The sequence below is a fragment of the Tenebrio molitor genome, chromosome 3 (assembly GCF_963966145.1).
Source record: "Tenebrio molitor chromosome 3, icTenMoli1.1, whole genome shotgun sequence".
NCBI classification, from domain to species: domain Eukaryota; kingdom Metazoa; phylum Arthropoda; class Insecta; order Coleoptera; family Tenebrionidae; genus Tenebrio; species Tenebrio molitor.
The window spans coordinates 31039654-31062352 of record NC_091048.1 but is presented as its reverse complement, the minus strand read 5'-3'; the positions used below and the strand labels follow the sequence as shown (position 1 = coordinate 31062352).

The following is a 22699-nucleotide window of genomic DNA, read 5'->3' as shown; positions in this document are numbered from 1 at the left end:
TACGTTCTAGAAGCTTTCTTCGTTTTTTGTTTTGCTATAGTGTAGACACAAAAAAAATAGTGTTATATTATAAACTTTAAAAAGACATCGTTCCGTGTGCGCGCAACAACTAAGTGAGTGAGTACTGAGTAAGTATTAATTGAGTACCTTATCCTACATTTATCTACTAGTATGTTTGTCAAAGCATTATTTTCTTTTGAATAAATTAATATAGTTCACAACACACACCATGAATACATAAATACTTTTTTTATTTAAGGGACTTGTATCTAGTGACTAGTGAGTTGAATAATGAACAACAAAAAAAAAGCGCAAAGGGGGGGCAGAGAAAATCAGATTAAAGAAACAAAAACTTTTGGACGCCAGTGGTCAAAAATGTGTCAAGTTGACAAGTGTTTTCAAATGTTCGTCGTCTTCGTCTACATCTACATCTGATGCAGTGGCGGAGGTGGTAACTGAAGTAATTAATATTAACACTTTGTCTCAATATCAAGAACTGTCATGTACTGGGCAACAGTTACATGATCATATTGAAATTGAACAAGAGAATGTGAACACACACCATGCGCATACCCCTGCCCTTGATCCTCCTCATCCTTCTGCAAGCGAGCAACAAACTGAACAAGATGACAGCCATTTAGATTTAGATGTCTCGTTTGATTATTTTAAGCATCCTAAAAAAGGACAACTCGATTTTTTTTTTAAATATCATCCAAAGCAAGACATTAGTGCCATATATCGCAAAGATGGGTCCAAACGCAAGTGGCTGACCTATAGTGAGGAACAAGGTGCCCTGACATACGCAATAATAAACTTCAATCTGGTGAACTGGATGAGTTAAGTAGACACTTGTTAAAATTTGATAAAACAGCTACAGGTGAAAATTTGCGGACTGAATTGAAAAATTTAGCATTGCATTGGGATAAACTTAAAACTACTGAGTTAGAACATTATAAAATCTTAATAGAAAGAAATAATACTGAAGGTAATGACGAAATGTCTTTAGAAAACCAAGAAGAAGAAATGTTTGCACAGTTTGCTGCTTCAAAATTTTGCATAGATTCAACCTGTTGACCAATGCCTACACTTTAATTGGACTAGCATTCAAATTTCTGCTTACGTTATCATTGAGTCAAGTTGCTTGTGAAAAATCCTTTTCTACCCTAAAAAATATAAAAAATCGCATGAGGAGCACCTTATCTTCCGATTACATACTTAAATTCTTTCATGTTAATGGCGGTAGAAAAGGATCTGCTGATGAATTTAGATTGCGACGAAATTATTGATAAAGTAGCTGAAAGCAGTGAACTTCTTCAGAAGTCATTGACTAACTAACTTGAATTATTAAAAATGACAGTAAATATGATAGACTACGTCCACTGATAGAATGCATTTTTTTAAATATCCTTAGATAACAAGATCCCCAAACCATAACATTAAAAATATTAAGAAAGTATCATAGATTGTGTTGGTAATATCTTGAAGTATTCGCGCCATTGATTCTCATTGGTTGTTATGAAACCCACGCGAAAAATAAATTATATGACATTTCAAATTTGAAATTGTCAGTTCTGTCAAAGTGGTTTAAGCATTTAGATTTGCGATTTTTCATCTTTAGAGCTTTGTTTCGCGATTCTCTGGTTTTAAAAGTTATTAGTTTTGACCGTGTTGCTGTTTTGATCTGTTCCGTTGCGATTTTTTGTTTATTTTTTTAAATTTGTGAAGTGAGTTGCTGCCTCAAAAATCTAATTACATACAAACATCGAAAATGATACAGAGGTAATTTTTGTTCATGCATGAAATAGGAGTACATATTAAATAATCTCTTGCTTGTGTTTAGCCATTTCCGAAAAAAGCTGGATATTTTAATTTCATTAGCCAGCTTTTTCGGAAATTCGAAAATGTATTGTGGGTTGCATTTTTTATTCCGTCGGGCACATTATTACTCGTGAAATACCCTGTATTAATAAAACGTAATACATATATTACTCCTACTGTACTGAAGTTTTCTTTCGTCTTTCGTCTTTCCTAAGTGCAAACATGCAGAATAATAATAAAACATCACGTGTAAACTTGCTCTTTCCATTTTTTAAAATTTCGCCCCGGATCTATTTGTTGTAGCGTAGAGTGAACATTTTTAGTAACATTTATGTCAAGCAATCTATGAGTGGACAGGGTTTACAAAATTTACATTTTTTGTAGTTATTTTGTTGCTTTCTTGTGGAGATTCAGAGGGCCGATTGTCTATAAAATGCCCGGGCCGGTTTCAGGTCCCAGTCCGGGCCTGTTCGTGGGCGTAATGTCACGGTCGAAATTGTCGACGCGCACCACCGCATTCCGGGGCATTAAGGACGGTCGCGGCGGCTTTTCCGCCTTTTTTGTCGACGCGTTGACCCGGACCGGCGCAGTCAAGGACGGTGCGGTGCATCTCCGCGGGGTGACTCTCGCGCGTTGACATCTGACAGCGGCTCTTCCTGTATCGTCCCCTCCGAGCACCGGGCGCGCGACCAATCGCCCGCGAAGAGGGGATGGTTTTCGGCCAACTCTTCGCGGTATTAAGGTCGCAACTTGTTCGACTCGGCTAATTCCAACTGTGAATAGTAGGTTAGAGCGAAGACAGGATCTTTTAAGAATTGCTCGAGCATCGTAAAAATTTGCATTAGCGTTCGTTAAACCGGCGAGAAGAGATTTCAATTCGGATCGGGGTTTTTTGCCGACTTGAACGGAACGCGGTGGCGTCTAGAGTCACCAGGACTTGTGAACATTTGCTTTTGAGACTAATTGCTGCAACTTCTGTTCTAGTAAAAAGTGCACGGGCCCGATTATTACCATTTCGTTTTTTCGTTTTAGAAAGTCGGCGTTATTACGGTGGATTTTGGCGTTTCAACTGCTTATTAGAGACAGTATATCAAGTGCGGTTAAAGTCGGGTCATGATTTATTCACAATTTGCTTTCGTTGGCCGCTTTTATTTCGATAATGAACATGTTAAGCGGACACGTGACACAATTGTCTTTTTTTTCCGAGCAGTTTGCTTCAGAAGTCGAGAATCGGCCACAAGTAGGTATTATTTAAACGAAATATATTCACTTTCTTATCGTTTTCGTGACTCGCTCAAATAACAATGTAACGAACCGCCTTCACGATCTGCTCTTTAAATTTTGAGATTGAGAACATTTTTATGGCGTCCGTCAGCGGACTGCACACGGAGTCTTCTTCCTCTTCATTATAATTGTTCAATTAGAGTTAATGGGTTGTGGCATTAAACACGATACGAATTTTTGCAAATTGGTGTGAGGCATGAATGACCCATTTAAAGTTCATAATTGTCGCACGATATAAAAGAAACCGCGCTTTATTCAAGTGGCATTTCTGGAAAGATTTTGACATTGACGGAATGTCAAAAATGCACGGTTACGACCACTTGAATTGTTTGTCTTGTATTTTGTTACAATTAATTTTAGTGAAAATATAAACTGGCGGTTCCCACAGAAAGAATTGCATCTGTTCATTAATTTAATGGCATTTTTATAGTTGTTTTCGTTGAGATTCTCACACGTCTAGAACGTTTGACCTTTTATGATATGCATTTTTAACAGTTTCAAAATTTAGCCCATGCTGGGAAACTCCGCGGGTTGCAATTTCCCTTCTTAAAATTTAGTTTGCATCGAGACGACTATCAAGTTCTTTTCCGTTTTGTTAAAATACAAACGATGCTAAAAATGTTGACGTTTGGAACATCTCTTTGGCAGCGTCATCAAGTTGGGCGCCTAAAGCTGTGACAATTAGTTTTGTTGTCCAATTAAAACGATGTTTCCATCGTCAACTTTCAATTATGATTGAGTATAATTAATTGCGTTATTCAACGTTTAAAATCTATTACTCGGCATTTTACCGCCTTCTTTTCGCATATAATATCACTATTTCATTTCTAATTGATAGCGCGACAGTTAACTTATAGCAACGTTAATACAACAATGAGACTAATATTTACAACCAATTACACTTCTTCGATTTGCATAGTTTACGTCCAACTTTCACTCGAAAAAAAATAGCCATAAAGTCGGTATTATCGGCGAGGCTCCTCTTCAATTGCACTTCCTCACGGTTTCGTCGGCGTTTATGTAAGTTTATGGTGGAGTCAACGAGGGTCGCCTCTCGGACCTGCCTTAATCGGCGAAACTCGAAGAAAGCGTTTTTTAAACGAATTAATCGATCGATTTAGAATAATTTTAATTAGCCACCCGACGTTGTGCATTAGAGAGGACCCACTTATCAAGTAGAGTGTGCGATTTCGTTATTAAAAAATAATCTCCCTCCAACGAAAATCATTTCATTTTTATTGCTCCATTTGAATACTTTTCATTGTTTGGGTTTCGACGTATTTTCATCTCGAATTTGCATTAAAAACGGATCACCGTAGATAGTTGTCTTTTTTTTCGAGTTTCCTTTCCCACACGCTTCATATGAATTGACATTTTTTTTTAATAACACATCAGATCTTCTCACAGGAAATTATATAAAAAACCTTGAACCTTCAGTTTCAATGGAGCCGACACGGCTAGAATTTTTTTCCTTGTTCAACGGTGGATTATAGAAAAACGGAATACTGTTAGTTGATCGCAGATCTGTTCGATTCTCACGCCCCCGCCGGACTGCTTCAAAAAAAAGGGAGCACACGTGCCATTCTAATGATCGTTTCGCATTCTGTCAAAATTAGAAAGTCCATTGATGCAGGGGGCCCTGATGATTTATGTGCCGCCGCAATCGCGACGATAAGGATGTTATCAAACTGTCAAAACTCGGGAGCTGATAATGACTGACGACTTTCGATAATTGCGGTCGGCCAATTAAGGAACACGAGTCGTAACGCGAGACCAGCGAGTGCATTGATAATGAAAAATAACCGAGATCTGGTATACTAGTAGTGTGTTGAACTTAGTTACCTTCCCCCAATTTACCTTACCTACTACCTATAAACAAAGTCCATTGCGAGTCAGTCTTGCGACCAGCGTTGCGGCGAAAAGAAGGTGATTTCTCGGAATAGTAGACGCGATGGTCGAACGATGTTAGTGCTTTTACTTTTTTGGTGAATTATTATCAGTTTTCGGTTGATTTTTGTCGCATTTGGAATGATGGGGGACGAGCACGACTCGATCCAACCTCTCAACTCGCTGGACTGTTGGGATTATTCCATCGAACTGGAGTGTCTCCAAGGGACGCAAGGTTAGGGAAATAATCCAAGTTTCGACTTGCGAAACACCTTTCAAACTTACATAAACTCGGATTCGTTTAATAATCGAGTCGGGCTATTTCTGAGGCCGTTACATAAAATGTTCAATTCGGCGAGGGTACGTTCGCGAATTTTCCACTTTTTTATCTTCCACACTGGCGGACTTTTCTCCCACTTCACTTCTATTATTGTCCGTTATTGATTATCATCGAGTCCTTGGACAATGAACCTGTACAAATTGGCTACCTCCACTTAATCATTAATTTACTTGTTTACTGGTTTTAAACTGGCGGTTGATTTTATAATTTCATTCGTTTATAGTTACATTCATCTTCATAATTTTGAAAGGAAACGGTGTTAAAAGCGTATTAAAAATTTTAAATGACGAGAAATGTATTATGCATGAATTGATTAATTTAAATCGAAAGTTTGAGCGAAAATTATTAAAATCGAAAATTATTCACCCCCGACTCGTTTGATTCCTGAACGTACCCCACTCCATTTGTCATTTTGCATTACATATTTTCAAATGTAAAAAAATCTCGTCCTGGTCGGCAACTGCGTATGTTGTGCCAGGGTCGTTAAAAATATCAATTCAAAGTAACCAACCTTAGGCATTCAAAATTACTTTTAAAAATTCTAGTTACACACAACATGAAAAACGTTATTTCCCTAAAAGTTCGAATTCTAGGGAGTAATTTATTTTGGACACGAGAGTACATATGTAACTATTTTCAAATGTAAAAAATCTCGTCCTTGTTGGCAACTGCATATGTTGTGCCACAGTCGTTAAAAATGTTTGGCAAAATCTCAAGAATTGAACAATTTTATTGCGTTTTCCGATCAGTAATATGTAAAATATCGATCGATGATTTATTTCTCCAAGAACAATTGAATTTTTTCATAATTGTCACTTGTCAATCCTGACCTTTTATTCTTACAGAAATTTATTTTTTGTTCGACACTGTCAGAATTTGAGAATTTTCCCCTGTGTGAACGGATTTTGATAAATGTCACAACTTGTCAAAACGAAACGTCAAGCTCAAGCTAATTTTAAAGACTTTAACCGATTTGGAGGCTTTAAGGGGCTCGTCGAACAAAAAAACGTTGTATTCAACTCGTTCGTGTGTAAATTGGGCCTTTTTGGCACTCGTTTCACTCGCGTTTTAAACTGGCCCACTCATGCCAAAAAAAGCCCAATTTACCTACACATGAACTCGTTAAATAAACTACTATTATGAATGACTCCACGGATAAACCACGATAAACAAACTGGACCTTGGAACTGTACACTGAGGAATTGGGAAATACTTCACCACTAGAGCGGTGCCAGTGACAATTTCCAATTGAAAGATTCTGTCTGCACGGCCTTCGATCTCGTTACGAACTTCATCGGCGCTCTTGCACGATGATTCATCCGGTGTTCCGCACTTTTTGCATTCTTGGAGGCGTTTTTCGACGTCTGTCGATCGAACGGATCCGTCTTGATTTTTGTTCGACACAAACTTGCGGTGCGTTAAAGAAGTAATGAAATCCCTCTTCATTAAAATTGTTGCGAGTAATTAGAATATGAAGGCGTTGTGGTTGAATTGGTTGGTTCAATGTCACGCAGAAAAAACTACCACTTTCGGATTGTTAATCGGGTGGATCTTTGAAGAAAGTACATGTTTAAAAGACGAAGAATAAAAAGATTACGGTCTAGATAATAGGAATTTTCTGCGCTGTGGCAATAATCGTGAGAACTGGTACGGAGGCCAAGAGAAGACATTGTTATGTCATTTTTTTTCTCGTTTTTTTTTTCAACAATAAACAACAATGGAAGCTAGACAGGTCGATGAAGATGTTACAATAAAAGAAATGGGAGATTCGGCATGAAAAATGTAAATTATTTCGAACTTTCACCGAGTTATTGAAACGCCCTAATGAGTCGACAAGTGAAGAGAAAAAATTAAAAGAATCAATAGAAATTTGTGGGACGCGAGATGTGTCATTAACTGGTGCAGATTTACATCAGAAAATGGCAACCGGGGAAAAGTCGGAGTGTTTCCCGCACTTCGTACGGTTTTTAACGGTGGAAAAACTGAATCAGGTCGTGGTTATTTAATTTTGTTACAGTAATTAAGCACTTGCAAAAAAGAAGGAAATAGAATTTGTTAAAAATAGCGTTCTCCTCATTTTTTGTTACGAGCCAAGGTCGTTAGTGATGGAGTTGATTTCTAGAAAGCAGACAAGTTGTGATTTGCCCAAAAACTAATTTATATCAGAAGTTATTGGAACTACGTAACAGATGTGTATACTTAATTAATGGCAACGTTCTAACACCTGTTAAGAAAAAAATCATATAATTTGAAAATGTCGTTTAGATTTAATGTCGACATGGGAGATTAACGATTTCAAGGCGAGCATTCCCAAACTTTCGTGTCAGATAAAGAACACTGTTTTGACCGTTTGTAATAGTTTTCTCAGCGGAAATAAAAATACCTTTGTAATTTAAACACTACAATTTTGTCATGTCGGGGACGAAAAAGTATCGGAAGCAAACTGCAAGAACTGGAGTATAACGCTCCATACTCATCAGCACAGTGTTATTGATTTGCAAACCTTTTTCTAAAAAATCACAGTCGATACTTGCGCAATTCAGGTGGATTAATGAATGCGTCTTCTTATGCAACAAATTCTGTAATAAAAAGTAGTCGGTTAAATGGCGCTCAAATAAGTGTGCACTACTTGTCCGACTTCTTTTCCTAGAGTGTTGACCAATTTTCGGCTGGTTTTTTCCTCGGTCAAATAATAACAATTCTCTTGGATTCAATTAGAATAAAAAGCAATCGACTTACATCCTCTCGAGCGATTTCAAAACAATAATTACTCCTTTCCTTTCGTTTATATTGTCAGTTCTAATGTTTATTGTAAATAAATAAAAGTGTTGGATGTTCGTCCTTTCAATTGCGGCATCGCGTGCCGTAAACAAACAATTTATTAGGGTTAGTGGGTATTTAGCATTGTCTTTTCGCCGACAATGATTTTTGTTCTGAAATCATCGAACTCAGCTTCCATCGACGGTATTCAGTTTCCCATCGGCGAGCTTTCTTAAGCCGCAACGTCTAGATCGTGTTACTGGTGTCGATTCATAAAAAAACTGGAGCGAGTTTTTAACGATTCGCATCCGAAAGAATAGTCAAAAATAAAAGTGCGCTCTCTTCACTCGACTTTCATTCGATTCCGTTTGTTTTGCAGACCTGCAACTGGCGGCCGAACTAGGGAAGACACTTTTAGAAAGGAACAAGGAATTAGAAATTGCCCTCAAACAACACCAGAATGTCATCGAAGACCAAGCACAAGAAATCGAGGTAAAGTGATAAAAATAGGACACGTTTTGAGTTCGGTTGTAATTATTTTGGGTTGGTGCAGTACCTCACGAAACAGACAGTGGCCCTCCGCGAAGTCAGCGACTCCAGGTTGCGAATCTACGAACAGCTGGAGGTGAGCATTCAAGATCTGGAGAGGGCCAACCACCGGTTAGTCCTGGAAAATTCGGCCGGAAAGAAGCACATAAAAACGTTAACGACAAACATCGAGGGGTTGGAGGCGCGATGCGAAGACCTCCAAACCACGATCGACGATTTAAGACTGCAAGTGGACGTGCTCAAGAAGAGGGCCCAAAGACCCGCCGAACCCGTCAGCACACCCCCGGCCGTCGTCACCTTGAGGCACGTCGACAAATACGTTGACGACAGCAAACTTACCAGTCCTGAATCCAACATCACACGCACGATACAAAACGTACGTTTTCGCGCGGGGAAAAAACCGGGACGAGGGTTTAATTGGGATAATTTCAGGCACAGTGTGTTAGAAACTCGACCCCGATCAAGACTGAACCTCCCAGCATCGACGAAGACAAGGAGAACAACGGCGGCGAAGGTAGCATGGAACAGATATCGCAACTTCTCGCTCAACTCAGAGAGTGCAAGACCCAGACCAGCAGGGACCACAGGAGGATTACCGAACTCGAAGAGCAACTGGCCACGATGATCCAGCAGAATCAAGCTTTGGAAAACCAAGTGATACAGCTCCATCACAGAGACGACGACATGAAAAGCATGTACGACGAGCTCAGCACCCTTGAAGAAGTGAGGTGAGTGTCGGAGGAGACTTAAAGTTGCGATGTACTTATCTATCGAGTGAGTTTAGGAAAGGGCAGATGTGTAGTAGATGCTTGCGGAATGTGGATAGGAGCAGCGACGACGTAGCAGAAGAGGACGACTCTAGTATCCTGGACAATCTGATCACACCGCCGCCACATCGATCGTCCTTCTCTCTGGATGTGCAGGTGAGACCCGAAATAGTTAGGGCCCTCGGCTTTCTCTCTCTGTCGCAATGCTTTTTCTAGTCGGTGATGGTTTTGTTATTGAGTGTTTATAATTCTTGAATAAAGCAACTTATGAATACTCTACGTTTTCTTTTCCTTCAGTTTATGAATGGTGCATGTTTTAGTTGCTGTGTTTGTTTCACAGGGCGAAAACGAACTCAAGGATATGCTCCATAGGGAGATGTCCGTTGTATGGATTTCGCCTACTGCAAGCATTTTATCCATACTAATTGATTTTTGCGTCTATATTAGAGACTTTTATTTGATCCCCTTCCTCTGCAAGCCTATCAAAATTCCCTTTATCCTTATACACTATTGTCTCAAACACAATAAGTTACACTGAAGGTATGTAGAGAATGCAGTTTTCTTTTTTAATGCGATTAAACGTTACAAACGTCAAAGTCAATCGGTGATAGCGCTCTCGATGAGAGTTTTTTTTAATTTATTGAAGAACAGTCGACACAATCACACTCACTGTATTTTTTTAAATTATTGTTTAATTCGGAGCACAAATGTCAAAATTCCCGCTGAAACAAATGACGTTTAGCTGTCATTTCTATAAACCAAATTTTAATTGGATTTTTCTCCGAAATGAGCAATAATTTCTTTTGTAAATATTTAACTGGAGATGATCCTTTCTGTATTTTATCGGTTCATTATAGTCTTGGAATAAACTGGAACAGCTATTAAAAATGTATGGTTTGGAGATTAACGATACTCGACGTAATTTGAAATTACTTTACGTAATTTTGGCCGTACAAAAACAGTATTATCGATAACTTGTTCTCAGTTTGATTATTTCGGTGCCATTGCAATTTATATTCAATAAAATTGGACTATAATGAACGTTGTCGGCTTCGCATGTACTTAACTTAGCTTAATGTGCGTTAGTCACTGTACACTTATTGTTTTTTGATAAAATAAATTTTATGTTTGTTGTGTCTGAGTTTTTTTTTTTAAACACGCAAATACAGTCCCTGAATTTTCCTCTCCCGGTTTGCGATTTCAATCAACTGGTGTCCCGTTCAAGCGATATTTTGTTTTTTTATGCTTTTAGGAACACCCGAGAACCTCGCCGCCTACCAAAGAGACGGGGAACCTGTACAAAGATTTGGTGGAGAAATACGAAGCACTTCTCGAAGTCCACCGCCAGCCGATGCGCAATCCTAAACGTAACAATTGCGTCTCGCTGCAAGAAGAGCTGCAGATGTCGAGCGACTTCGTCAACACAAAGGATACAGACGAAGAGAGCGGTCACGGTGACAGCCTCAAGCCGCATCCCAAAGCCAGGATGACTTTTTCGCACACACCAACAGACTTCTCTGAAGCCGAAACGAGCAGTTCTGGTTTCTCCGACGAGACCAGCAACAAGTCTACTCAAACAGACGAACGACAGGGGTCCTTCCTGTGCACCATAGCCGACGGCGACGATAGATTCACCATCTACGACGACGCCAGTCCCATCTCGAGCCGATTCAAAAACCAACCCGAGTACCAAGAGCTCTTCAAAGAAATCTTCACTGTGCTGAAGAACACCACGGTGAAAACTGAAGTCCCGTCGAAGCCTGAAGAAGTGACACCTTCCACGATTGTAACCGAAGAAGTGTCGCAGATCACCGAACTGGACGACGACTCGCAGAGCATCGTCTCGTCGACGATGTCCGAATTGTCGCTGTCCCAAGCCGAGCCCACCACCATCATCGAGAACATCATCCAGGCCCAGAACCAGCCGATTCCGGAAGCCGAGGTACAGGAGGCGAAGCCCGAACGGGTCCTGAAGCCTCTGGTGCGTCAGCCGTTGGAGTACGTGTCGGTGGAGGTGCGGAAGAGATCGTCGTCCAGGCGCAAGAACAAGTTCGCGGAGCGGTCCGACTCGCCGGTCACTCACATCATCGGAAGCCCCAAGATCAACTATTCGAATCGGCCTACGTCCGGAAGGAGGCGGCGCGATTTTAAGAATTGTCCAGAGGCTGACGCAGCCTGGAACGGCAACACGGTCCAGTTCTGGTCGTCCAACAGGAACTTGGCGTCGCCTACTCCTAGTCAGGGCAGCGGCAAGTTCGAATACAGACCGAGTCTCGCCTCGCAAGAGTTGCACAAACTGAAGAAGCTCGACTTGTCGTACGCGGAAGTGGTGAGGAAGGCGGACAATAAGAAACAAGTCGCCAGGCAAAGAAGGAAATAATCCCGTTTATGTATATTGTTATTTTTTTGTTTTATTTTCATTCTCCTACCTGTAAATAAGATTCGTTCATGTTTTTTTTTATTCATTTTTTTAATGATTAAGTATTGTATTTTTAATTTCGTGTGTCTACTCCAGTATTTTACGTCGTTTGCCTCCAAGCAAACTTTTTGTGCCAATAATAAAAATTTTTAAAATTATACATATATAATCACAAAGCTGTATTTAATAGCACCTAATTTAATAACGGAATTACGATTCCAACTTTATTTATAGGTTTCGGATTTAGGCGATAGCATTTTTACTCATAAAATAGGAAAGGAACGTATACATTTGTGATTATATTACTATATTTCAAATAAAACCATCAATTCTATTACTCGACTTTATTTCCCACTTATACGAAAAATGAAAGGAAAAAACACTTAAATGAGACAATTAGTTAAATTAAAACGATCAATATAAAAGCATTTACATAATCAAAATTTAGTTACAAATCTATTTCCTCTGAAACAATACTTTATGAATTGTTGATAGATCTGGTACTAATTTATTTGAATTGGTGGAACCCGAAACTTCCACGGTATTTAGTAATCTGCAACAGAAAACAACTCTCAATTCACAATTTCCAAGTTTCTTTCTCAAACAAAGAAATATTTTTAAACAAGTTTTAATATTTACCTTGCATAAACTTAAATAAAATCTAATTTACAGTAATCTAGAAAAAAAATTAAAAAAAATGAAAATTCATTCAAGATATTTAACTTTATTGCTAATAAATTCAATTAACAAATAATGTAATACTGGGTTTTTTGACTACATTACGTCCAAAGAACCTAAAACAAGCAAAGTGTGTGTTAGTGGCGCCACCTACACCTTTACCGATGAGTGTTTTCGTGCATCGATTCGTTCCCGCTTGCTAAGAATTACGGTTTTTACTTCATTTTTTGGAAAAATCGCGGCTTTCGACAATTACGTTTAATACAGTGAAACAAGTCAGAACTAGAACTCACCCCTGAGTATCCATCTTGTTCAGTGGCGGCGCGGTAGGATTATTCAAGGGTCTTTTGTTAACCAAAAGACACTTCATTGGTTGTCCATCCAACTGTCTGTTGTGGTACGTGTCCACAGCTTTCTGCGCATCTTTCAGGTTTTTGTAGATGACTTCGGCGACCCCTGGACGTACCAACCTAGCTGCCAGCAATTGGCCGATGTCCTCAAATAATTCCTGCCAACCAAACGAATTAGTATTCCTATTAGCGCAAATAGTCAAACTGACTTTGACGTCATCCTGTGTGACTGTCGGTTGCAGATTCGACACGACTATTCTATGCCCCGCCGGCACCATCACCTTGGTCTTGGGTTGTCCGAAAATGCCGTGAGTTTCTTGTTCGATGGGGCTACTATCGAGACGCGAGTGAATATTGGATATTCTCGACGAACCTTGTAACGATATGGTCTGTTTGATGGGGGCCAACGGCATTTCTTCGTCGTCGACGGCGTCCAAATCTACGTAACCGTGGGGCAACCTAAGGGGTCTGCATAATTTTACAAACTTGTTCAAATCAGTTATGTTAGTATTACTTGTTCACTGGAAAATTCTGCCATCCTTGGAAGACGTCTCCTTTCGCCGTCCTGGATCTCATCTCTAAGGAGCCGATCAGTTGTGACGCCGTGGTACGTAGTCCCGGTTTGGACCACTTATACAACCCAGGATCATAGTTTCTGGCCAATATTTGACTGTAAGCTGCTGAATCGATATCATTCAAGACTGTCTGTCTGATAGTCTGGGGGACCCTGGATGTGGCCAGAGCCCTTCTCACCACGGTCTTTTTCGGCGACGTGACCAAACCGAGCTCTTTCTGTATTGCCGCGTTCATTCCTGTTGTAGATTTGCTCTTGTTTGTCACCAAACTGATTTTACCATCACGGTCTGTTTTCTGGAGAATGTTCTGTCCGATCACTTTGATATTTCCGTTAGCCGTGACAATTCCGCCTCTTTTCTGTCTCAGTTTATTTAATTTGTTGCGGGCGTCTTGTCCTTTAGCGATTTTGGCTAAAACGTCTCTGGCGTCTTTCACAGTGCTGCGTTTTTTCTGAATTAGCTTCTGGCGAGCGTCTTGAATTTGGGGCTTTGTAAAAATGCGTTTCTTGATACCGTTAACGTTTCCACTGGTTTGTAATTTCTTCTTGATTGCGACATTCTGTTTGATGCTGAAATTTGGGACGGGTTAAACACGCGTTCTAGATGTGGTTGTTGAATAACTTACCGTATTGGGCGCTTAGCCATGGCTTGTACGTCGGTAGATCTAGATATGATTCTTCACTGACCACTCTTTTAAAAATAACCACTCGATTACGAACGACAACTAAACAATTCGACTGTTGGAACTCCTCGCTCCTTCTTCGCTTTATGACAGATGACAGGAAGAAACCAATCCGGCGACCGGAATACAAGTTGCCCTGCGTTTTGCCTATCAACAATACTATTATATTCAATAAAGCAGTAGATCAAAAAGAACAATAATAAATACAAAATTATTTTTAGTATTGTTTTATATTTATTACAAAAAATTACCGATTTTATAAATCAACTTATTTTTGTTTTGTTAGGTCCTTCACAACGGCGGGTCATTCGAATACTAGATCGGCCATTTACATAAATACAAAAAATGGATCTAGGAAGCTGAAGCTATGTTTTTCCCCTTGACATGTATGCAACCAAATGCACCTTGGCAATTTTAAAATATCGAAAAAATGTAATCGTGCAAGTTGTTAAACATATTTTGTAAACAACGATGCAAATAAGAGATATGTTTAGAAAATAATCATAAATAAATTCAAAGGTTTTGACGAAACATGTAACCTCGATTGTTGTCAACTTTCCTAACCTTGAAACCTCCTGAAACCGACAGGCACCGTCGGCAGCCGTCAGGATTGATTTAATCGCGAACGGTTGGTGTCACAAGTTTAGTAAGTTATCAAGGTGTTATCAAATAGTATTTTACGAGTCACTGCATCGTTAATATCTGAAATTATGACTTTCATCACTGGCAGAATCCTACATTATGTATTTAAAATCCCAGATCGGAAACAAACGGCTCTATTTTATCGGGAAATTTTGGGAATGAAAGTGTTGAGACACGAAGAGTTTGCCGACGGATGTGAAGCAGCTTGCAATGGGTAAGTTCCACCAATTACCAGAGTTGAGTCATAGATAAAAAACTTTGCAATTCACGTAATATCGTTTTATTCTTTTATTGTCACATTAATGCATGTTTTGTCTAGTCTGATGATTGCAAACCGCGTAAAATTTAGTATGTAATTGAGTTAATTTCTTTAGACCGTATGCGAACCGATGGAGTAAAACCATGATGGGCTACGGCCCAGAATCCAACCATTTTGTAGTAGAATTGACGTACAACTATGGTATAAAATCGTACGAACTCGGAAATGACTTCCGTGGAATCACAATTCGAAGCAGCGAAGTCTTGAAGCGAGCGAAAGCAAAAAAATGGCCCATCCTGCCAGGAAACGTTCTGGAAGCTCCAGGTGGCTACAAATTCCACATAATCGACGCCCCTCAACCCACCGACCGTGGTAATTCGATGCACATACCCAAAAATAATTTTTATTAATATGCGATTGTAGATCCCGTCGAAAAGGTCACTTTGTCCTGTTCAAATTTGTTAAAGTCAATCAATTACTGGAACGGCCTTTTGGAACTGACGATATTCGACAGGACCGATAAAACAGTGTTGTTAGGTTTTAAGGAGCGCGAAGCTAAGTTGGAGCTTGAAAACATAGAAGGACCAGTGCAGCGCGCCGCAGCATACGGACGCATAGCTTTCGCTTGTCCCTTCGAGGAGCAGCCAAAAATCGCCAAAAAAATTGAACATCACAAGCAGACTATTTTAAAGCCCCTCATATCGCTGGATACTCCAGGAAAGGCTACAGTCAGGGTGATAATCCTAGCGGACCCCGACGGACACGAAATTTGTTTCGTCGACGAAGAGGGATTCACCGAGTTGTCGCAGGTCGATCCAGAGGCGGACAAACTGTTGAACAGGTACATCGAGAAGGACCGGTCCTAATGAATCATTTTACACTTTAGAAACAAAAAGGGACGAAACAAGTGTTTTCCAAAAAAGTATTTATTGTTTATTCAACTATTCTTTATTAAAAATGTAATAAAATACATAAAACAAATAACAATAAAAACCAATCACCAAAAATATAGTTCAGTCTTAAACGCCCCTTACAATTTGTTTTGAACATTGGCTTTCCAATTGACGATATCCTGCCACCAAGACGGCCGACTCATAGCGTAGGGAGAGCGAAACATGGCCGACTGCAAATGTTTGTAAACCTGAAAAGCATTTGAACATGATTTTGAGTCGAAACGAGAGACGTAGTCGCTGGTTTGACTCACTTCCCCATCTGAAGCCCCCAAAACCGAGTTCAAAATAAAATCGGGAGGAGCAATGACGTCAATCAAGGCGACAGCGTCGTCTTTGATGTCGCTGCATAATTTCAAAATTCCCTCGTGGATCAGATGAGTCGCTTGAGGACCTTGAGCGTAACCCCCTTCATACAAAGTCGACAAAAATTTCTCCAGACTCCACAGACCGTACAACGAAAACAACCTCAAGAGGACGTTTCTGTTGTTGACGTCGTCAGCTTCTTGGACCACGATCAGGGCGCGTTGCAAGAAAAAGTGCTACAATCGTCACAGTGCCACACCTAATTTCGAGATATCGCAGATAATCACCTGTATGAAAGCGATACCGAGACTCTTGGCGTAATACACTTGTGTGTTGTTTTTGGCCCAAAACTCTCCATCTTTTTTTACTAGAGTGTCCAACTTGTTTTTAGTTTGTTTCAAGAGATAACAAACGAGCCACTGATAAGCGTCGATGATATCTAAAAACAAAGTTATGACATCACTTTTTGTTGATATTTTGTTTGCGAACTGTACTTTGAGGTTGACAGATTTGTTCGACGTTGCTAGCCGTAAAGCGGGATTTTAAGATTTGTAAACCGTTCGATAAGAAATCTGCCGACTTCATGGGCGTCGAAATCCTTTCGCCCCTCTCGATCTCCGGCCACAACTTGATCAACCAGTTGGCAGTCTGTTGAATCAAGACGTGGTTTTCACCCTCGTAAGTGCAATTGGCGTCGTTGTCGTTCCTGATATCGCCAATTCCGGCAGCTGAGACCGATCAACCGATCAAATAAACAAAATCTTATCGTGATTGCAATTCACCTCGGAGATAACCGTGTCCTCCGCACGCCTCTCTGCACTCCTGGATCGCCTCCTTGCTGAACCACCCCGCCACAGGCTTGGAAGCAGACGAAACGACGTGAAGCTCCATACCCAACTCCGCCTGAGACTCTTTACTTTTGCCCATTACCGAGTCAATCGTGAACTGGAGTATGGTTTCCATTAGAAAACTACTGGCAGCTTGTAAAACATAAACTCCGGCCAGATAGGGTAGAAGTCGGTGTTGCTGCAAACACCAACGTTTCTTTTTTGTTTGAAACGTCAAATTAGGCTCTCACGTGTGACTGGTATTCTAAAATGGAGACTTCCTGCTGTCCTTCGGGACCGAACTGTTTTCTCACCGCCGCATATCTGATGGCTATTGTGAGGGCTTTAGTGGCGTAATACTCGCAAATACCGGTAATGTTAACGCGTCCTATGGAGAGACCCCCCAGAGCTGCACCGTGTCTGTCTTTGGAGTTCTTGAACGGAGTCGTATATCTGCCGTCAGGGGTTACGTCAGCGTTCTTATTCAGAAGATTTTCGCGAGGGATGTGGTACTTGTCGAAAATCACAAAACTGAAAAGATCGGAAATGACACACTATGGTATGGATTGCTACCACCTTATCTAAACCTAATTAGGGGTTAAAAAAAAAAGAAAAAAATACCCATTGTCGATTCCATTGAGCCCGATTTTCTCGCCCATGTCTCCTACGATTATCCCGGGATAGGGCAAGAGAGTCTTAGGATTCCTGATCGGGACTACGAATGTGTGCAAACCGCGATTCACCCCATCGACGTACAGCTGGGCAAACACAACCGCATGGGTCGCCATCTGCCCCAGACCCCCAGCCCAACATTTCGCCGCTTCAAAATCCGGAGTGTGCAGAACAAACTGCTGTTTCTCTTTGTCGTAAGTTGCCGTCGTCCTCATACCCTTCGTGTTGGTCCCGTGTCCGATCTCGGTGAGGCAAAAGCAGCCAAAAATCTACGGTTTTCTAATTAGTACGCTTTTTTATCTACACAAAGAACACACCTCTTTTTCTTCAGATTGTTCCAGATAAATCTCGTGTCTGTTGGTACCGTGACCCCTGATAGTGCTCGTAAATAGTTGTTGCCCTACAGAGTGTTTTACTTGTGAAGATGGACTGAACTGCATCATGGTCCTGGAAATCATCGCGGGCCTTTTGATGTTTTCCAAAATTCTTGGTAGGGACACCAGGTCTATGTCGTGAAACGCGAGAGCCTGTCTGGCGGCGGTGCGCCTTTCCTCATCGAACGATTGCGAGAGTAGATTCTTTTGGTACTCAGGGTGGGTTTTGAGAATTTCGTGAAGGTCATTCTACGCGAAATTAGAATGCGGTTGTAAATATAATCAACACTTACTTCATATTTGATGATTTCTTCCGTGAATAGGTATGTTTTTAGTTTTTTCCAGTCAAATGACGCCTTCTTTCTGTAAAAGTCCAAAGGTCCAGGAGCGAAATCTTCGATCAAGCGGGACATGCTGCCGTAAAACCTCGGAGTATTTCTGAACATAAACCTTGTTGTCTATTATTTAAGAGTGGCTTATCGCGAGGGCACTGATAACAGCAATACTGTTCATATGTGTATATAAAATTTAGCCGCGTCATGGACTTTGCTTAAATTAAAAAATAAATGTCAAAGTTTCGTGGACTTTAACATTACAATTAGTCAATTACTCACATTTTGTTTTTGTCATGTCGAACCGGTTGAACCGGTTGAACTTTAAGCAGATCACACCATGAAATCATACAATGAAGTATCCTCAGGTGATAATGTAGAAATCTGTACTGTATTAGATTCTGGTAATGAATATAAATACATTTTTTCTATATGCATACTTTGCGTCTGTATATTTTGGGTGTTGCATCCTAATTTCGTATTTTTAATTTTTCATTAACAATTGAAATTTGAATCTTCCAAATACAGGCTGTAATAAAAACACGCGGAAATATTTTAAGCCGTAAACCACCAACACATTTGCATTGGCTGAAATTGCGAATTTAAAAATTTAAAGTTCACCTCATTTCGGCCCGTGGTCGAAGCGCCAATGAAGAGCAAATGAAAGTGAAATGATAAAAAAAGCCACACCGAAAACGATTACCACGCAAGAAATTTAACACTGACATTGAATTGTGTCGAAAAAACGTACAAAGCACTTTTACTTTGATTTAAAAAACGTAAAACATTAGGTGCTTTTTATTGTACTGGTACTGATGCTACGCTCGCAAGTATAGGTGTTTTTTTGTACCAAAATACTGCAAGTCGTACTACTTTTGCTCGTGAACCGTGAAACCAGTGGAATGACGTCATGTTCAATGTTCATGTTAGTTGGTGGATCATAGGAGCATCTTCAATGGTCATTATGAAAACTGTTTTATTGCGTTTTACGGTACTGCGTATTATTTCCACTACAAGAAAATACAACTATAAGTTAACTGTGGAGTTTCGTAAATTTTGTCATAAATGTCAAATTCACTTGGTCAAATGAAATTGTGAAAAAACGAGTTTTTGGAAAAATGTGTATAGTCTGCATAAACGCGCAACGGCATTTTTATTACATTTGCCAGAATCTTGTCTCATCGTTCATACATTTCAATCGTCGTATTTTAACTTTTTCGAAAATGTCAGTTGTGACAAATAAAATTATTGGAAGCAAAGCCGTCATGGATTCATGATTTCATTTTAAAACAATACGGTATTTAAAATATACACGTTAGCGTTACAAATGTATTGTGGGTTGCATTTTCAATTCCGCCGGGTTCATTATCACTATCACTCGTGAAATACCTACCTGTACTTCTATCAATTCCTTTAAAAATACCACTTTTTATGTTTTCATTTATTTTGCTATACTATTATGTTCTAATCCACCAGACACCCGGTGATACGGTATTCAGGCCGGATTAATTTATCTTACGGATTACTAACAGGTACTGATAAAATTATTATTGTTGTTGCAGTTCAGATTTGATTGCAAACCTGATGACAGATAATTTCAAGAAAATAACAATTTCAATACCTAATCAGCACTTCGAATTATCAAACCGCTTTATTGAATAAATTGCGATAACTCTTTAGGAACATATTTACAAAAATATTTACGTTTGCGGATGTTGGTTTCATATTTCCTGGTTAAAATCCGTATATAATGCACTTCCAAGTGGAATTGTTAGTGCATTTTTGAAAAGTAAAAGTTAACACTTCGTTATGGGTAACTCGGACGAAAACAGAGTCGCAATAAAGGACTGTTGCCAATTGGTCGAAGACTTTTCAGCACTCTGTCTCAACCAGAATTTTTCAGACATCACTTTAATTTTGGATGGCGAAAACATATACGCCCACAAGGTATGACAACCCTTGTTTATTATATTTAAATATTTTATTAGAAAAAAATTACAGGTCATACTTGCCGCAAGAAGCAAGTATTTTGAAGCTTTGTTATACGACGGCGGACAAGAAATAAAACAAGTAAAGCAGCTTTGTCGTTAATTTCTTTTAATTTAAAAAATCATTTCTAGACTGAAATTACAATAACAGACGCTTCTCCAGGCCCCTTTCGCAAGTTACTGAAATACATCTACACGGGTTTGTTGTCAAATTGATGTTTAATTGTTTACTCAGGGTACCTACCGCTTGTAGGCACCGTCACTTTGGAACCGTCCGACATGAGCTTTACACTTGAACTGCTGGGTTTAAGTCATCGGTTCTCTATGAAACATTTAGCTTCTGTTTTCGTCGAAAAATTAAAAACTATGTTAGATCTGAAAAACATTTGCTCCATCCTGAACAGCGCGAATCTATACGATCTGAAAGAACTAAGAGACGCTTGTCATGTCTTCATGGATAAACACACCTCGGAAGTCTTGGCGAACGACTGTTTCAGCGATCTGACACAAGTAGCTACAGAATAGACCATCTTCGTTGTGTTAACGTTGTATTTTACAGATTTCAATGATTAAACTGTTGCAGCGAGATTCGTTTTTTGCTCCCGAAATCGAGATTTTTAAGAGCGTCGCAAAGTGGTGCAAGACTAATAATGATATTGACGATTTGGTCGTACAGTGTGTTCGTTTGTCCTGGCTGACTGTCGTCGAGATCGTCTCGATCGTTTGGCCTTCCAAGTTAGTGAACTCTGAAAATCTTTTACAAGCTATCGCTGAAATCGTCGAGGTTAAACCAAAACTGTCTTGTTGCAGGGCAAAATTGCGTAAGAATTGTTTTCTTTTAGCGATAACCGTTTAGAGATTTGTTTAAGTGACGGATGTCAACGTTGTCAAAGCTGAATATAAGTCTCAAGTAATATTTGGAAGCAAGACCACGTTTTTGTTAACAGGCAACAGAAACGTAGACAAGTATGCGGAATGTGCGATTGGTGACAAGAACGGTTTCACCATCAAACTTGGCTTTCCTGTGTTTCTCAATCATGTTAATATGAGGCTTTGGGACAATGATGGAAGGTGATAGGACAGATATTTTGACCGTTTGATCAAATAAAAATCTGGCAAATTGCAGATATTACAGTTACTACGTTGAAGTGTCGATAGATCAGAAAAAATGGAAAAAAATCGTTGATTATAGTCAATATGCATGTCGTTCTCATCAAGAATTGTATTTCGACAAACAAATAGTACAATATGTGAGGATTGTTGGGACACACAATACAGCAAACCCTGTCAGGATTTATTTCAAAAGTGTACTCCACTATTTTAATTTGTCACTTATTACAGGCATTCCATTTAATTTTTGTTGAAGCATATTTTAAGAGCAAAATTCCTAGAGTTGTAAACGGAATACTCTGTCCGACTACAAATGTTGCCACCAAAGACAAAAAAGCAGTGGTTGTTGAAGGGTAAGAGTCAATATTTTTGTTAAAAAAATTGAATTAACCTGTGTTTAGGATTAATCCGGCTGCGTTGTTGGATGGAGTTACGACTAACTATGGAAATTTTACTTCTCATAATATAGGTTCAGGGAGTATAGTGGTGCAATTAGGCGAGTCTTTTATTTTTGTGTCGTTGAAAAAATATATACTAAGTAGCAGAAATATTTTTAGCCCAGCCTTATATGATTTCTAGCGTGAAGTTGTTGCTTTGGGATCAAGACACTAGAGCTTATAAGTATTATATTGAGACTTCGGTGAATAAATCTGATTGGACGGTAGTCGCTGACCACAAGAATGAAGCCTCGAAGTCTTGGCAAACCCTACGCTTCACAGAAAGACCTGTTGTTTTTATCAGAATAACTGGGACTGACAATACGGCTAACAAAGTTGGTTGCGTTTATGTTGTTGAGCTGTTTTTATTATTTTTTTTAATAGAGTTTTCACTGCCTCCACTTCGAATGCCCTGTTGATGACGATCAAAGTAAATAAAACTGAATTGAAAATGTGTTGTTTTTGGAATTCAGCTTGTCATGTCTCAAAACCTTCTTCCTACTAGTTTAATGAAGCATTGTGCGTTGAATTTCTGGTTGCAGATCTGCGCAAAAGCAAGACAAGTTTTCGACAGTTATCAGAATTTGAAATTGTAACGGCCAAAATAAAAATATATACTTATGTTTATGTGGTATTGTCGATTGAGTGGATTAATTTTGAGTTGACGTGTTGTTGTAGTAGATATAATATTTT

The 22699-nt window shown here is 39.5% G+C and overlaps 5 protein-coding genes across 14 annotated transcripts in view; 3 read left to right on the top strand and 2 right to left on the bottom strand.

Annotated features, from left to right (window-relative positions):
* The window catches only part of Cen (cerebellar degeneration-related protein 2-like), a 37393-nt gene extending 25235 nt beyond the window's left edge, over nucleotides 1-12158 (top strand). For 2 of the 4 annotated variants that reach the window (XM_069041880.1, XM_069041881.1), the window contains exons 2-6: nucleotides 8469-8581; nucleotides 8643-9014; nucleotides 9071-9366; nucleotides 9423-9561; nucleotides 10658-12158. In XM_069041880.1, the coding sequence (XP_068897981.1) occupies nucleotides 8469-8581; nucleotides 8643-9014; nucleotides 9071-9366; nucleotides 9423-9561; nucleotides 10658-11785 (2048 nt within the window). In that variant the 3' untranslated portion in view covers nucleotides 11786-12158. Of the gene's footprint in view, nucleotides 1-2537; nucleotides 3059-4831; nucleotides 5225-8468; nucleotides 8582-8642; nucleotides 9015-9070; nucleotides 9367-9422; nucleotides 9562-10657 lie in introns of those variants that run through there. The other 2 variants (XM_069041877.1, XM_069041878.1) reach the window with 2 other exon arrangements.
* Nucleotides 12154-14225, bottom strand: LOC138126191 (polymerase delta-interacting protein 3-like). Of its 3 annotated transcripts, none has more exons than XM_069041909.1 (5): nucleotides 14053-14225; nucleotides 13367-13996; nucleotides 13062-13311; nucleotides 12796-13010; nucleotides 12154-12377 (listed from the first exon to the last, which is right to left on the bottom strand). In XM_069041909.1, the coding sequence occupies exons 1-5, from the start codon at nucleotides 14070-14072 to the stop codon at nucleotides 12281-12283; spliced, it is 1212 nt and encodes a 403-aa protein (XP_068898010.1). In that variant the 5' UTR covers nucleotides 14073-14225; the 3' UTR covers nucleotides 12154-12280. The 3 variants fall into 3 exon arrangements, with proteins under 3 accessions (XP_068898010.1, XP_068898009.1, XP_068898011.1); XM_069041908.1 differs by having other exon boundaries at nucleotides 13062-13320; nucleotides 14053-14222; XM_069041910.1 differs by lacking the exon at nucleotides 12154-12377 and adding an exon at nucleotides 12529-12618 and having other exon boundaries at nucleotides 13062-13320; nucleotides 14053-14222.
* Nucleotides 14226-14728: 503 nt separating this feature from the next.
* On the top strand, nucleotides 14729-16017 carry LOC138126194 (glyoxalase domain-containing protein 4). Its single transcript, XM_069041916.1, has 3 exons — nucleotides 14729-14965; nucleotides 15126-15382; nucleotides 15434-16017. Exons 1-3 carry the CDS (start codon nucleotides 14820-14822, stop codon nucleotides 15874-15876), a joined length of 846 nt encoding a protein of 281 aa, XP_068898017.1. The 5' UTR covers nucleotides 14729-14819; the 3' UTR covers nucleotides 15877-16017.
* Nucleotides 15936-19296, bottom strand: LOC138126181 (peroxisomal acyl-coenzyme A oxidase 3). Of its 4 annotated transcripts, none has more exons than XM_069041884.1 (10): nucleotides 18754-19296; nucleotides 18433-18688; nucleotides 18083-18388; nucleotides 17715-18034; nucleotides 17345-17624; nucleotides 17049-17292; nucleotides 16761-16994; nucleotides 16554-16705; nucleotides 16215-16502; nucleotides 15936-16151 (listed from the first exon to the last, which is right to left on the bottom strand). In XM_069041884.1, exons 2-10 carry the CDS (start codon nucleotides 18583-18585, stop codon nucleotides 16041-16043), a joined length of 2088 nt encoding a protein of 695 aa, XP_068897985.1. In that variant the 5' UTR covers nucleotides 18586-18688; nucleotides 18754-19296; the 3' UTR covers nucleotides 15936-16040. The 4 variants fall into 4 exon arrangements, with proteins under 4 accessions (XP_068897985.1, XP_068897984.1, XP_068897983.1 ...); XM_069041883.1 differs by having other exon boundaries at nucleotides 18433-18577; XM_069041882.1 differs by having other exon boundaries at nucleotides 18433-18589; nucleotides 18754-18769.
* Nucleotides 19297-19870: 574 nt separating this feature from the next.
* LOC138126184 (BTB/POZ domain-containing protein 9-like) lies at nucleotides 19871-22460 on the top strand. 2 transcript variants are annotated; one of them, XM_069041895.1, is made up of 11 exons: nucleotides 19872-20418; nucleotides 20473-20541; nucleotides 20592-20658; nucleotides 20713-20969; nucleotides 21019-21280; nucleotides 21329-21530; nucleotides 21586-21745; nucleotides 21801-21922; nucleotides 21971-22065; nucleotides 22127-22341; nucleotides 22391-22460. In XM_069041895.1, exons 1-11 carry the CDS (start codon nucleotides 20281-20283, stop codon nucleotides 22442-22444), a joined length of 1641 nt encoding a protein of 546 aa, XP_068897996.1. In that variant the 5' UTR covers nucleotides 19872-20280; the 3' UTR covers nucleotides 22445-22460. The 2 variants fall into 2 exon arrangements, with proteins under 2 accessions (XP_068897995.1, XP_068897996.1); XM_069041894.1 differs by having other exon boundaries at nucleotides 19871-20418; nucleotides 22127-22460.
* The last annotated feature ends 239 nt before the right edge of the window (nucleotides 22461-22699 follow it).

What these genes read in the sequence shown, in the direction of transcription:
- LOC138126191 (XM_069041908.1), bottom strand. Translation starts at nt 14,072, where the DNA reads ATGGCTAAGCGCCCAATACG. An exon ending in CAGAATTTTCCAGTGAACAA is followed by an intron (nt 13,321 to 13,366) that starts GTAATACTAACA and finishes AAAATTATGCAG; the next exon opens with ACCCCTTAGGTTGCCCCACG. An exon ending in AACAAGATGGATACTCAGGG is followed by an intron (nt 12,378 to 12,795) that starts GTGAGTTCTAGT and finishes TTTCTGTTGCAG; the next exon opens with ATTACTAAATACCGTGGAAG.
- LOC138126181 (XM_069041883.1), bottom strand. Translation starts at nt 18,821, where the DNA reads ATGATTTCATGGTGTGATCTGCTTAAAGTTCAACCGGTTCAACCGGTT. An exon ending in AAGAAATCATCAAATATGAA is followed by an intron (nt 18,389 to 18,432) that starts GTAAGTGTTGAT and finishes AATTTCGCGTAG; the next exon opens with AATGACCTTCACGAAATTCT. An exon ending in TCGGTATCGCTTTCATACAG is followed by an intron (nt 16,503 to 16,553) that starts GTGATTATCTGC and finishes TGACGATTGTAG; the next exon opens with CACTTTTTCTTGCAACGCGC.
- LOC138126184 (XM_069041894.1), top strand. Translation starts at nt 20,281, where the DNA reads ATGGGTAACTCGGACGAAAACAGAGTCGCAATAAAGGACTGTTGCCAA. An exon ending in CTTTGGGACAATGATGGAAG is followed by an intron (nt 21,531 to 21,585) that starts GTGATAGGACAG and finishes GGCAAATTGCAG; the next exon opens with ATATTACAGTTACTACGTTG. An exon ending in GAGTATAGTGGTGCAATTAG is followed by an intron (nt 22,066 to 22,126) that starts GCGAGTCTTTTA and finishes AAATATTTTTAG; the next exon opens with CCCAGCCTTATATGATTTCT.
- LOC138126194 (XM_069041916.1), top strand. Translation starts at nt 14,820, where the DNA reads ATGACTTTCATCACTGGCAGAATCCTACATTATGTATTTAAAATCCCA. An exon ending in TGTGAAGCAGCTTGCAATGG is followed by an intron (nt 14,966 to 15,125) that starts GTAAGTTCCACC and finishes TAATTTCTTTAG; the next exon opens with ACCGTATGCGAACCGATGGA. An exon ending in CCCTCAACCCACCGACCGTG is followed by an intron (nt 15,383 to 15,433) that starts GTAATTCGATGC and finishes ATGCGATTGTAG; the next exon opens with ATCCCGTCGAAAAGGTCACT.